Source organism: Colossoma macropomum, unplaced genomic scaffold (assembly GCF_904425465.1).
Source record: "Colossoma macropomum unplaced genomic scaffold, Colossoma_macropomum, whole genome shotgun sequence".
Lineage (NCBI taxonomy): Eukaryota > Metazoa > Chordata > Actinopteri > Characiformes > Serrasalmidae > Colossoma > Colossoma macropomum.
Window position 1 is genome coordinate 1,098,327 of NW_023496043.1, and position 15,879 is coordinate 1,114,205.

General features: G+C 38.3%; 1 protein-coding gene across 1 annotated transcript in view; it reads left to right on the forward strand.

Moving 5' to 3' along the window:
- Positions 1 to 3,042, forward strand: part of ubac2 (UBA domain containing 2) — a 43,492-nt gene extending 40,450 nt beyond the window's left edge. Inside the window, exon 9 of the mRNA XM_036564892.1 lies at positions 2,005 to 3,042. Within this exon, the coding sequence (XP_036420785.1) occupies positions 2,005 to 2,112 (108 nt within the window). The 3' untranslated portion in view covers positions 2,113 to 3,042. The remainder of the gene's footprint in view (positions 1 to 2,004) is intronic.
- Positions 3,043 to 15,879: the final 12,837 nt, after the last annotated feature.

Here is a 15,879-nt window from a genome sequence, read left to right on the forward strand (position 1 = left end):
GTAGATGTAAAGTCAGAGACGATAGCTCATCTGCTGCTGCACAGTTTGTGTTGGTCATCCTCTAGTCCTTCGTCAGTGGTCACAGGACGCTGCCCACAGGACACTGCTGGCTGGATATTTTTGGTTGGTAGACTATTCTCAGTCCAGCAGTGACAGAGGTGTTTAAAAACTCCAGCAGCACTGCTGTGTCTGATCCACTCAGACCAGCACAACACACACTAACAAACCACCACCGCATCAGTGTCACTGCAGTGCTGAGAATGATCCACCACCCAAATAATACCTGCTCTGTGAGGGTCCATGGGGGTCCTGACCACTGAGGAACAGGGTAAAAGTGGGCTAACAAAGTATGCAGAGAAACAGATGGACTACAGTCTGTAATTGTAGAACTACAAAGTGCACCTATATAGTAAGTGGAGCTGATAAAATGGACAATGAGCGTAGAAACAAGGTCATAATGTTATGCCTGATCAGTTTATAGCTATATTCAGCATTCATGTCAGCATTGAACAGATGTTTAGATTTGATCAGTGTTTTAAACACTGGGCGACTGTGTTGAAATATCTGCATTTTATTCATTTTACTGCATTTGTTGTCCTACTGAAATAAATGTTATATTTCTTGGCAGCATTAATCCAGGTGGATCTAGTCTAACTTTTAACATTTTATAAATGTTTATGTATTGGCATCGTGTTTTTCATTTGCATGTACGTAAATGAAAACAGCAGATATTGGCATTAGTCCAAAGTTCCCATATCTGTATATCCCTAGTTAGAACTGTATAAAATCCATGCTTCTTAAACATTCGCAAGGGGATATTCTAAGCCTCAAAAGTAAACTACATTGTCATGAATCTGTGTGGCGGATTTAACATCTGCAAAACTGTTAGAGTCAGCATTTTCCGATCAGTTTTGTCTATGTAGGCCTACACTTTTAAAAAACAGAGGTCAGCTTAACTCAGAATGATATAGCAACTGATTACATGGCTTTCCTTGAGTTGACACAAGAGTTCACACAACTCAAACTTCTTGATTGAGTCAAAAGTTCCCTTAATTTTTTAGTTCTGCATCTCAATTAAAATGAACTTGTTTTTTTATACTCAACATCCCCACTAGCCAGGGCTCTTTCTATCACACAATCCTGCTAGACATTTTTCCAGTTGGGTACGCACTTATGGAGCTATGGCATCGCTGGGGCTCAAACTCACAACCTCCTGTTGGGCTGACTGCTTAGCCCGCTGCACCACTCAGGAACACACAAAGCAACTCAGATTTTTTGTCTACAAATGTCTAATAATTCATCCCAACACCAGGAGATCATGAGTTTGAATCCCACCAATGCCATAGCTGTCCATATCCGGGAGGTCATCGGGAAAATATGCCAGAGGGGACTGTGTGGTAGAAGGAGCGCCAGCTAGAGGAGAAATTGAGTTTTGTTTATCTAACTGAGATGCAGACATAGAAACAGTAGCTGGGAAAATTTTTGACTCATCTAAGAAGTTTGAGTTGGGTGTCCTCAAGCTGAGTCAACTCAAGAAAAGCCATGTAATCAGTTACTATATCATTATAAGTGGAGCAGACCTCTCATTTTTTACAGTGTACAAAAACATTGAAATATATTTTTAATTCCTTGAAAAGTTGCTTATGCTGATGCAAGTTGGTTGTGACAATAGTCATTATTTCTTCACACATCTAATAGTAGATTATTACAGTACTCTCATGCAGTGCCCATGTAATATAGTGTGATCTGTTCCATTATCACAGTCTGCTGTGTTCATTGCGGAAAGTCATATGTGACGATACAAAAATATGATTATGATCGTGCAGCCCTACTGTTGTCAAAACAAGTTGGACAAAAGTATGTCACATAGCTGAAGACAGCAGTAGCAACCAAATCTTAAAGCCTGAATTTTGTACTATTGTCCCTTTTTTTGTTTAATTAAGTGAAAAACTGTCCTGATTGGCCGTTTTGATGTCTAATCCCTGTCAATCTATTTTTGCCCAGGTGGCTAGACTGATGGAGATGGGTTTCTCCAGGGTGGACGCCCAGGAAGCTCTGAGAGCGTCTAACAACGACATCAACATGGCCACTAACTTTCTGCTTCAGCACTGAGGCCGTTGCTTGAGGGAATAGAGGGAGGAAGGGAGCGGAGCTACATCGACTAGAAAACACGTACAAAAACTCGTACAGAAAAACACGTACAGACACGTGAGGCGGCGGTGCCATGACCACAGTTGTGTGGGGAAGTTTAGGGTGGAAGAAGGGATGAACAGAAGGACTGGACTGGTTTGTAACTCTAAGGAGCCTATGATGTCACTTCCTCTCAGTCTAATTGGACAATGCGGAGCTGCTGGAGTTGCTAAAGCTGCTGTTTCCAGCGTGCTTCCATGCTTTCTCTGTGTGACTTCAGCCAAGAATGGTGCCAAGTTGACGGCGGAGGGTCACACATGGTTATCTCAGGGCTTTCTCTGGCCTCATCTGCTCCTGGTTTCTGCCAGTACTGCAGTACACTCCTTCTCTGTAAGCCCATGTACTGGCGTCTGCCTCATGACAAGTGCAAAGCAATGTGACTGAAGTCTTAAAAGGGAGACATTAGTTTGTCATACCCTGTGTTTGTTTGTGGGGAGTATTTCACAAAGCAGGATTTCTCAGTAAGACAGATAACTTGGCAAAAGTGAGGATAGTCCAGTAGGAATGACCCTTAGCTCTTCTTCTGTTGGACAAGCTTGACTTTTGGTTCAACCTGTAGAAACTAAGAGCTATTTTTGTGTTGCTGTGTTATTTAAATACATGCAAATACATATTATTGCTGTCTTGGAGAAAAAGGTAACTCCACACTAGTAACTTTACAAGGGAAGGCAAAAGTATTCTTTACATTTAATGTAAGTTTATGTGAAGAAATTTTATTCCAAATCATTTGGAACACTTCTGTTGTTCCATTCATCATGAAATTTTACACAGTGTAAGGGGCAGCTGCTGTGTTTAAATATTAGAAAAAATAGAGATGTATGTTTTTTGGGGGGTTTTGGCAGCGATGATATACACTAGATACATATTTTTAATATTATATATAATATATATATATATATATTATATATATATATATATATATATATTGAAAGTACTAAATCACTGTGACTCACTAGATAATTATGTACTTTCAAGTATAATATATATATATATATATATACTTGAAAGTACATAAATAATTATCTAGTGAGTCACAGTGAATTACATTTACATTCATTTTACATTCTATACTGACTGTAAATTGAATATACTGCAATTTCTTCAAATTTAAATCACCTCTTCTACTTATAAACACAAATACGGTATGGATTGAAAGTTTAGACTCTGCACTTTCAATAGGCTTCCAAAGCTAGAGTGGTTATTACAATGAGCTATAAGTGCGAATTAATGTAAAAAGTTTTTGTTATTGACAGTGATAACTGACTTTTAAGGTTTAAATCTGTTTAACTGAGAACTCTTGTTTTGTGAAATACTCTCTTATTTTGGACGTTTGAACAGACGTTGTCCCCTGAAGAGCCTGTTTAGTGAAGGCTTTGACTGGAGGTTTGTGAAACTAACATAACGCATGTAGCTCAAGGCAAAAGCTGTAAGCCTCAACATTTCATTAAGTCTGAAGTGGTAGAAGGGAATTCCACTTATTTCTGCATAATTCAATTGTTGAGATGGAAACAAAGCCATCCAGATGTGAAATTGTTCATTGTGTACAAACCTAGAGACCAGTGGTGGTGATGGGAACCAGGGGTCACAATAACTAAAATGCAAATGTAGCCATTTTATTTACTATCTAAAATGACCTCCACAACCTCCAGAAGAATTGTATACGCAATGTCGATGGTCAAATTGTCATAAATCTGAAAAATGTTTTTGTTACCACTAAAAAAAGACTACCCTTTTAAAGCATTCATGAATGGTTATAAATGAGTTTATTAATGGACCTTAAAATCATTAATAAGCAGTTACAACACACACACATATATATATATATATTTTTTTTTTTCATATATAAATATATATATATCCTTTTTTCATTTTATATATATATATGTGTTATATATATTATATATATATATATATATATATATATATGAAAAAGATATATATATATATATATATATATATATATATATATATATATATATATATATATGAAAAAGATATATATATATATATATATATATATATATATATATATATATATATATATATATATAAAGGGCAACAGTGACCTGTTTGCCTAATAATGAACCTATGTTCATTCATACTGTTGAACCTAAACTGTTTTTCCTGTTTACTGTCTTCTCCATCAGTCAGCATTAAACCTGTCAGCTGCATCACATATTCATATTCATCAGATGTAACAGCTCACTTTGGTCTTTTAATTTAATTAATGTGTTATAACTGCTTATTAAAGATTTTTAAGTGTTTATCATTTAACTAATAACCATTAACAAACTAATCTTAAACTATTCATAAATGCTTTATAAGAGTAGTCTTACTCTAAAGTGGCACCTTGTTTTCTTTGGGGAATTTTTTGCCTTAGAACACCCTGCATGTACCCCTCCACCATGATTGTGTTTAAAAGAATACACTTTAGGTCAAACCCTAAACTCGAAACTATTGTAAAACAGCGTATTCATAATAATTTCGTCTAATAGCTTTCTGTGAGGGAGCTTTTAGTGGCATTAAATATATCGACCGGGTCCTATCGCCACCATTGTGAACAGTTCTGATTCTATAACCTTCTCTAGAACGAAGCATTTCACATCAAACCACTCTGAATGGCATTTGTTAATAATTGTCATTTATTTAACACAGAGACAGAACTGTACTGCCTTTACACTGAGTTTGGACAATGTGACACAAAAAAAAACCCTTCATGATTCAGAAATGTTTGCATCTTTTCCATTTAATTATGCATAAAAATCGGTGGAATTTCCCTTAAAAGTGTCACCCTATAACATTTTCTTAAGAACCTGGCTCAAAACCCACCATGAGCCTTTAGTACTTTGAAAAATAGTGCTTCATCTCCTTTTAACCGTGACACGCCAAAACTGTCTGTGTTCTAACAGCGTGACTGTGTTTCGCAATGACTGAAATGGTACCATGATCTCCATGAAATGGCACTACGACACACGTTAGTCATTGAAATGATGTTCTGGTCATCAGAAGAAAGTGAGTGTGCATTTCTGAGCAGTGTGTATATATGAAGTGTATCTGTAACTGCTTTGTGTTTGTTGTGTGTGCAGTGGGCGCACGTGTGAGAGAGAAAATGACTGATGGTCCCTTTTAGTTTAACAGAGTGTCTTGGGTTCAGATAGCATTGGATAATGATAACGTAAAACACTACCAGTCAAGAGTTTGGACACCTAACCCAGTATGATTTTCATAATCTCAGACATTTTTATTTAAGGTTTTGATGCATAAAGAGCAATGAAAATTATTCTATAATTCAGTTGTTGAGATATAAACAATTTTACTGAGTGGTTCAATGATAAATGCTTCGTTCTAGAGAAACTTATCGGCTCAGCTTTAAAGTGGTGGTAATCCCCTAATGATGGGATCATCTCTTCTCTCTGAAGATTTGAGTCATGCCCCTTGCTCTTCATCATGTCACACATTTAATGCGACAGAACATTATTTATATGGCTAAAAAAGTGACGGAGTGGAAAGCAAAACTTAAGGACAGATACATGATTACATTTTAAGTGATACACTAAAATGAATATTTCCATATTAAATTGGTGTTTACCATTAATATAGAACCAGGTACGTTTGACCATGGCAAATCCGTATTTAATTTAGTAACATTTAAGAGAGAATTTCCATTATCATCTATACAGACTTGTAAAATGCTTGCAGTCTCCAAAAAAATATTTTAAATATTGTGCAATAAAAAGAACAAACATTATGTGAACAATGAAATCATATATTCAATCTTGAAAAGTGCTTATTAGCAATATCTACTATAAGGCTTTGAAAGTGGGACTCTCTTCATGGAATTTGCATATATAAGTACAATAGGTTATTCATGTTTCAGCATTGAGGAGAAAAGCAGGATACAAATTTGACAGAAAATTATGCAGAAGCCTCAACAGCTAAACATAATATTGTTTTATTGTCAGTATTCAGTGTGTCCACTCTTCACCTTTATTACAGCTTCTATTCTTTTCTCGCTTTCGCTTTTTCAAAGAAGTCTGCGGGGAAGTTTTTCACTCCTCTGCAGTTCAGTCTTAGACGTCGGATGCATCTTGCACTTCATGCAATCTAAATAATCTTAAACACATTCAGTGATGTTGAGATTTGGATTTGTCTGTTTTTCTTTTCTCAGTAAGAGCTTCTTGACAGCTACACGTCCTTTTAAACATAGTGTTGAGTGTCGTCTCACAGTGGAAGGATGGACAGAAATACCCGTGGATTTTTTCAGATCTGACTCAAGAGTGGAGCTTAATTTTCTCCTCTCTCTCAAAGATGAAAGCTTTAAGTGCTGTCTATCTGTTTTGTCAGGAGTCTCATTTTCTATACATCGTCTAACTGTTTTAGAAAATCTTTTGTTTTTCACTTATTTATTTTCTATCTTCCTTATGCAAGTGATTTATTGTATATCTAACTCAGAAAAATATCCTGAAAAATTCATGGAAACTTCTCCTTCATCTACTTAATGGTTGTTTTGCCTGAAAATTAAATTAAATGGTTTGCTGTTCTCTGACTTTTGCACAGGACTACATATATGAATTTGAAATGCCCCCCAAAAAGTGGTTTTCTGCAACAACATGGACTCAACATGTGTCTCTTCTTTAGTCCTGTTGGAAAAGCATCTCGGGTGGCTCCTCATAAAGCTGTTTGAGACCGTAATTAATAATGTGTTCTGTGTGCTACATGAAGGCAAAGAGGGGCTGAATTGTAAAATAGCCTAAACAAGAAGACAGTTTGATTTGTTGTTTGGTATCTGCACAGTTCCAGATGTGTTATTTCCTAGTTTCGATGTCTACTAATTGATGTCTTAATTTGTCTACTAAAATGTGGAAAATACTTCTGTCAGTAGGTGCATCCAAACTTTTGACTGGTACCATAAAATTAATTGACTTTATAATTTTCAAGACTGAAAAAAAGTTATGATTCACATGACTGATGTTCGATTGTACTTTCACTCATCAATGAACTCTGCCATTAAAAAAACGTTAATTTATTTTGAAATCGTGCCATTGATTTGGTTTCTTTATTCTAGCTGATATGTCAGTGTGTTTTGCTTTTGATTGTGTTTAAAGTTAAAACAGAACATGATTAATGTGATGTTCACAATAACAGGAGATCTTGGGTAGAAGTTAGACTGTCTAACCCAATCCTGTCCCACTGTACAGTGTTACATAGTCACTGTCTCTGTCAATTCTCTGTTAAATACTATTTAAAAATAGATTATTTTGACTTGCTGGACATTTCAGGATGGTCTGTTATTCACATGAAACCACTCTGAATGACTTTGTTTACATCTTAATAATGCAGAATCTCTCTTGAAAAAATATTCCTGCGTTGCTCGCCTGGGCCACTGGCAGTGAGTAAGCTGCTCTAATGATCCATTAAAACTCAGCCTGCCTCTCATTCATCACGCCTGTAAATACTCATTACTTTTAAGGGCAAGACATTTTCTAGCACTGCTGTTCTCAAATGAAGCACAGCCTTAGCTAATGAGATGTCACTCAATAAACACTCCGATAAAATATAACAGGAGATATTACTGCATAAGCAAACGAAAATATAATAATAATAATAATAATAATAATATCTTTATTTCTACAGCACTGTTCATACCAGTGGCAGCACAAAGTGCTTTACAGGCAGGTGATAATGTTTTACAGTATTAGACAAGACAATGACAGATCTGGTTAAAAAGAAATACCAAAGAGACAGAATTGTAATTGAAAGCTGAGTTAAAGAGATTTCAAAACATTTTCAAATGTTTTTTTAAAAGTGAGCACTGAGCTTGACTTCTCTAATAAAAGGTGGAATTGAGTTCCACAGTTTGAAAGCCTCATAACTGAACGAGGCCTCTGCATGTTTTCTGTATTTTACAGAGAGTATTTGCAGGAGGTCAGTATCTACAGGTCTCAGATCATGTGCTCGAACATAAACAAACACTCTGTGATGTAAGTGTGATGTATTAAATCTCTTCGATGCATGATCTCCCAGTGAAACCAAGAATTGTCTCTGCCTTAAATATGATTTAAACCATTCTAAAACCGCGTCTACCCAGAGTTCAAGGCAGTGTATTAGAATCTTGTGGTCAACAGAATCGAAAGCGGCGCTGAGATACAATAAGACCAAAATAGAAGGCTTTTACGCATCAGAGGTCATTCACGACACAGATCAGTGCTGTCTCAGTGCTATGGTCAGAACGAAAACCTGACTGAAACTTCTCATACAGCTTGTTTGATATGAGATACGCGTTCAATTGTTTGACAGTAACTTTCTCTAAGACTCTACTTAAAAAGGAAGATTAGAAACTGGTCTAAAATGATTTAGTATGGGTTTAGTATCCATGCTACTCTTTTTTCAGTAGGTGCTTCAGCAGGGCGTCTGGAAAAGCACCTGCTGACAGAGGACAGTGAACGATAGTTAAAACATCATGTTGAACATAATCAAATACCACCTTAAGGAGGGAAGTAGGAACAGAGTCAAGATCACAGGTGGGTGAACTTAATTTGTTTATAACATTTGTCAGCTCCTGATGACTGATAACAGAAAAAGATGTCATTACTGATGTAGGTGGCTTATCAGGAAGGAGCTTGTTTCAGCCGGCCGAGCTATGCCCTGTCTTATCAGGTCAATTTTATTTTGAAAACGGCTTGAAAGGCTGGGGTTAATTAGTCAGTCTATGGTGGAAAAAAAGGACTTTGGTATTATCTTTGTGTTTATTAATTACACTGGAGAGGTATGACTGTGTGTACATTTTCATAGCATTATTATAGATTGAGATCTGCTCTTTGAGAAAATCATAATCTACCTGCAGCTTAGTTTTCCTCCATAAGTGCTCTAAGTATGACAATATCTCTTAAGCTGGAGATTTCTGCATTCATCCGCGTGTTTTTACGAGTACGCTTGTTTTTCTTCCATTTGACTGGAGTGAGAGTGTCAAGAGTTTCCTATCTAGTATAGTATCTAGTATTTAAATCAGAGACCAGATCATTACAGGAAGGAGTTAGAGCTGTATTTGTTGCACTGTTATAAGCATTTTTAAACTTCTCAGCAGTTTCTGCGTTAATCTAACGCTTTTTCAAATAGTTTTCCCACATTTTCTTCCTTACGTCTACACTGACTGGAAAGACTATACAGAAATGGTGGGATATGAAAACATCAGAGATGAGGGACACATTTGTGTTTAAACCTTTAGTGATCATCAGACTCAGGATGTGACCGAGCCTGTGGGTAGAGCTGCCCACGCGCTGCTTAAAGTCAAATGTCTCTAGATGTCTAATGAATTATGCATTATTGTCTGATGTATTATCACTATGCAAGTTGAAGTCTCCAGGGATAAGAATTTTATCATAACTTGTGTTTACAATTGATATTAGTTCCACTATTTCTGTCAAAAAATGATTACTTCACTTGGGAGGTCTATGTTAAAGCAATAAGCCACAAGAGGCTGTACATTACTGCGATTTTATCATGGGAACTTAAAACTCGACCAACAGCGACCAACATAAAATATGATAAAATATACATTTTTCAGAAAATAATTTCAATTATTATTAATATTAATCTTAATAAACAAGTATTCCACCAAGAAATGTAGTTCCTTTAGAATATGGTAGCACTGCCAAGCAACCATGGACCGCTGAATGAGGAGACCGCTCAGTCGCCCATGTTGTGGTAATTTCATGATTTTTTAACAATTTTTGTCATATAAAAATGAACATATGATATCACAGCACTGTTTAATGCAAAAACGTTTCCTTTATAAGTACTTTTGGTCACCAGATTACCACCGAGTCTTATTTAGCACCAATCCAGCAGCGCACTCTTTTCGTTTCAGTGCTGAATTTCAAATGGCTCCCTGCTCCCTACCTAGTGCACTACGTAGGGATTTAAATACTGTATCCTGCACCCCAACAGTGCAAATACAGCACTATAAGAAATAGTCATTTGGGACTCAGCCACATCCATACTCAATAAATGATGCACTGTTTGGCTGTAGAGGCTAGAATTTCTTCACTTTCATAGCCAGCACACTATTTAGGGACTTCAGAGCCATTTGGGATTCAGCCTGGGTTTGACGTTACTTCGGACTAAAACACAGACATTTGAAGCTTCCAATCCATTCAAGTGACGTTTATACTTTTATGCTGACGTTTTACAGTTAGTCATAACTTTAATTCAAGTTTGTGATATTAATGATGTAGTTCTTTAGGCTGTTGGCGTCATCTTTTAGCATGTTGGCTAGCTGACCAGCCTAGTTTTAGTTAAGAACATAAGTTGTCAGCCTCTCAGTTTAAACAAAAAGCAGGTTCTTACTTCATCAATATACTCAGTGGCTCCATTTGATCAGCCTGAGAGACAAACATTATTCCATTAACAGCACAAGGGTTTTCGTGCCGTGGCGCAGTAATACAGAGTAAGGTTGTTGTGAGGCGGTCATAGGTGGGAATGTGGATTTTCCAAACGGAGCAAGGCTTAGCCAATCAGATTTTAGGACCGGAATTATCTGTTCTATAAATTACGATTAGTAACACGGAAGTGTTGCTAAAAAGGTTGATACCCAAAAGACATAAATTCACCTACAGCAGTGTTTTTGCACTCAGCATTATGAATGCATACCACTCCTCCTCCTCACCTGCCCTTACTGTCACCTGTCTTACTTGGAGCGATTTCAAGTACACTCCTAAAAATGATAGTTCTTCAAGGGTTCTTTAGTAAAAATGGTTAAATGGTTCTTCTTCAAATTGATGGAGAATGTGCTGTAGATGGTTCTATATAGAACCTTTTTGAAAAGGGTTCTATATAGCACCAAAAAGGGTTCTTCTGTTTTTACAATATCAAGCTTGTAACAATAGAAGAACCCTTTTCAAAAAGTTTCTGTATAGAACCATCTACAGCACATTCTCCATCAATCTGAAGAACGCTTTCACGATGCAAACAACCATTTAATCATGCAAAGGGTTCTTTGAGTGTTCATGGTCCCATATAGAACCATTTTCTTTACTAAAGAACCCTTGAAGAATCTTTGTCCCCTGGACTTCACTTGGAATCATTCTGGGCTGTTAATTTACTTAAACATAGCAAAACTTGAATGTACGGCTGCGCGACTTAACCATGCTAAGCACATGACTGTTGAAACATGGCAAACTTTTGTGTTACGTGTTTTGGATTTCCTGCAAGGTATGCGTTGAATATGGACATTTCATCCCTTATTTAATTTTGTGATGTTGTACCTATGATCATTGTTGCTGTCTATGTCTCTGGATGTCTGTTGTCCCCTATCCCCTTGTTGTTTGTGAAATAAAAATTCTTGATCACAAAAAAAAAGAACCATCTTTGCGTAGAATTGCTGTGCCATTTTCACTGAGCCGCGTTTCCAACAGAAACATAAAATCAAGCTGATGCTCTTCAATATGATCTCGAGTCAGAAGAGTTTTGTTATTTAGTGACCTCACTCTAAGAAAGGGGTGAGTTTGGGGTGGGCTGGTCTTTTGTAAAGGAACAGGACTGAGATTACTGGAAATGCATGTTGTTCTTTGATTTTCTAATTGCGCAGGGTTTGATGACTCTAATGGTGTCACTGGAACAAAGCTTCTTACATTTGATTCAATGACCAGTTTAGGCATCTTTCTCCCTTCATAGCTAGCAGAAGATTTAGTATTACGACTGCAGAGAAATGGGGGAATGGTAGAAATTGAGGAAGCAATGTCTATAGCATTAAAGCACTTACCTGTTTGCTGTCAATACTACTTACCCATCTGTCGTTTACAACCTTTACATCCAGTCAGGCCTGGTGTAGACCCTTCTCTATGTTCTCGGACAGGATGATAGACCCAGAGCGACTCAGGTGTAGTCTGTCACTGCGGTAGAAGGCCGCTTGCTCCCATTTACTCACATAGCTGCCGTCATTATCACACCAGCCTTGGAGCCAACAGTGAAGCATGTAGAGCCTTCTGAACATCTCACTTCCTCTCTTGTAGGTGGGCTGAGGTCCTGAGATGACGATCCTGGTATCGGTCCTCTGCACTGTGACAAAGGACTGTGACTTACTTTTTCACATTTTAAAAAAAAGTTTTAAATAACACAAAGGCGGTGGGCGATGTATACTTCATGGCCAAAAGTATGTGGACACCCTATTGGCTTCAGGTGTTTCAGCCCTACTCACTGCTAATAGGTGTATGAAATCAAGCACATAGCCATCTGATCTCCATAGGCAAACAGTAAATTGATCAGTAGAATGGGTTGGGCTGAAGAGCTCAGTGACCTTAAACATGGCACTGTCACAGGAAGTCACCACTCCCACAAGTCAGTTTGTGAACCTTTTTTGCCTTGCTAGATCTGCCCTGGTCAACTGTGTGTGATAATTGTGACACATCTAGACCCCACAAACTCACAGAGGGAAACTGCCAAATGCTAAGGTGTGTAAGGTGTGAAGATCGTCTATCTTATGTTGCATCAAGCAAGCAGGCAAAGTTTATTTATATATTTTTACAACAGGTGTTGTCACAAAGCAGCTTTACAGAAATGTCAGCATTACAGAATGAACTCCAGGTCCAAACCCCCTTGAGCGTCGCCAGTGGCGACAGTGGCAAGGAAAAACTCCCTAAGAGCAGGAGGAACAAACCTTGAGAGGAACCACGACTCAGAAGGGGAACCCATCCTCCTCTGGTTGACACCAGATAGCAAGACATTGTAAGTATAAGGTATTGTAGTACACAATCACTCGCTACAGAGTGCCAAACTGCCTCTGGAAGCAACATCAGCACAAGAGCTGTGCATGAGGAGCTTCACAAAATGAGTTTCCATGGCCGAGCAGCTGCACACAAGCCTAAGATGTTAAGTTAAGCAATGTTAAGTGTTGGCTGGAGTGGTGTAAAGCACACCGTCACTGGACTCTGGAGCAGTGGAAACGTTCTCTGGAGAGATGAATCACACTGCCTCCCGGAATTCATAGCGCCAACAGTAAAGTTTGGTGGAGGAGGGATAATGGTCTGGGGCTGTTTTTCAGGCCCATTAGCTCCAGTGTAGTGTGATGTTAATGCTACAGCACACAAAGACATTTCAGACAATTATATGCTTCCAACTTTGTGGCAACAGTTCAGGGTTCGAAAAGACGTGTCTGGAGGATCTGTAAAAGTGAGACCTGAGATCTTAGTATCAGGTGGTTTTGGTGGTTAAAAACTTAAACACGTAATGGCTTTCCACTGATCCACTGATTAATTTATGTGCAGACGTAGACAGTCTGCAGATCTACAGACCCCTAAAGTGCAACTGTGGAAAAAGAATATTTGCAATGACATTGCGTTCCCTTGCAACAAGCGTGCCCAGTTCTGATCCTGGAGATCTACCAACCTGCACGGTTCATCTCCAACTCTAATCTAACACACCTGATCCAGGTAACGAAGGCCTTCAGGAGCTTCTGAAAATTACAGCGAAGTGCTTTGAACCTGAACAATCCAGGGTGGTAGACCTGTAGCACCCCTGCCTTGCACTAATTTTGCACCCATACCCACAAGGGAGTGAAGCATTCAGCCGTAACTCTCTAGACAGCCTGTCTGAAAAACACATGCTTCCGAAACACAGACATTGATAGACCAGCTGTACTTTGGATGCCATAAATGGAGTACAATGTAAAGTTTGTAACAAAGAAGTGTCAATCAACTTTGCAAGTGCTGAAACTTCTACACACTAGACTCGCCACCTCAGCCCTGTAAAATTCCCGGACATTCCATCAGTGGCTTGATGTTTTACTGATTTCAGTGGGTAGGTGGCTGTTCTCATGATACAGTCTGAGGTAGATGGATGTCAGTTCGGCTACAGGACCTGATCTTCTCAGTTATCATGTTGAAGTGCTGCCTAAACCTGTCAAACAGTGCACCTGCTCCTAGACAAATATCCATATGTTGAGTGAAATGTCCACGTTGGGGAAAAAACAGCTTAGACAGATTAATTCCATGCTGGTCTCTGAACTGGTTTGTACTGGTCTGGTGCAGGTTTAACTCATCACCTTGCATGGTCATCTGGTTGACCAGCATCCAAAACACAACATATGCTGCTTTTTCTGGTGATTGTCTATGCTGGACCATGATTTTTTTTTTTTTGACAGTCAAGTGAAAACCTGGATGGGTGGCAAACCTACTCCCCACCCAAAGGAGCTGACAGAGGAGAATCAGGTCGAGGTCAGGCAGCGCCTGTTAGTTGGCTAAGTCAATTTTGTTAACGTTAAAGTGGAATTCCCTCGATTTTTCTATAAGTCAATTGTTCAGCCGCAAACAAAGTCATTCAGAGTGGCTTGGTGTGAAATACTCTGTTCCAGAGAAACCTAGTCATGATTGTTTACAGTGGTGGTGACAGGAACCAGACATTTGAAAAGGCCTCTGAAAGCACCCTCACAGAAAGCTGTGACATGAAAATATATTTTTTTTGCCTGAGATGCTGTCATATGATAGTTTTGAGATAAACGTTTGAACTACAGTGTACTTTTTTCATTAATGGTGGAGGGTTACGACGTGTGGGGTGTTACAAGGCAAAGTGGTCCACAAAGAAAACATTTTTCTTTTCAGATTTACCACATTTTTACTACCCTCAGCATTACATATAAACACTTGGAAGACGTGTGTAGGTTCAATTGTGGTCAGTTGAATAGTAAATAAAATGGCTATATTTGTGTTGTAGTCATTGTGACCCCTGGTTCCTATCAGCACCACTGTAAATAAATCTAAATCTGTAAGTTTTTAAACAATGAACCATTTCGCATCAAATCACTCTGAATGGCTTTATTTGCACCTCAATTATCGATTTATGCACGCATTTTTTTTTAATCGTGGAAATCCTCTTGAACTCTCCAGATGTCTTTGCTAAGGTCAACTGTAGTTAACATAGCGTTCTTTGTTTTGGCCAGATGTGCTCTACCAGTCTTGGTTTTTGGAATTGTGTGGAATCGACTTTATCGATCTCTGTCACTTGGAATCGAAACAGAAGTCGACTCGAACATTTCTGTAATAGAAAAACCCCTAATACTTCAGAAACCTATGGAAACGGCAAACTGGAAACGTGAGTGGGATTCCCCACCTCTACCGTATTAGCTGACAACAGCGCTGCTCTTGCTAAATGATGAAGCCGCCCTCTGGTGGTCATTTATGGGAGCGCTGTGGCCTAAATTAGACTCAGCACTTCGCCCAGTGATACACGAGTCGACTCCGGCTCTCGACTCCTGCCGCTAGAATCCTTAGTACTTTAAACCAGGATGATAACGGGGCATAGCAGTAATTAAACCATCCTAAACGTAGTTTACCTAGTTTTGAGTAGCTACAGATTATAACGATATGACGAAAATTCCGTTTATTTCACATAATCAATTTCTTTTTCATTTTTTTTTAAATATTGAATATGAAGCTGGCAAAAAGAAGCAAATCTCTTCTTCATCCTCTTGTACACAGCCATCTGTGAAAAAAGGTATTGTTTGTTTTTGGTTTTCTATTTTATGTTGTTGTTTGTTTCTGATACTGTGTTTATTTTAATCCAATTACAGAGTCGACAGAGTCAATGAGTCGACTCCATGCGTTTCGACTCCTTGGACAGGAGTCTCGATCCTCACTCCCAGACGTGTTGAAGTCGAAGAATCGATTCTTTTGGAATCGACTCCCCATGACTAGCTTC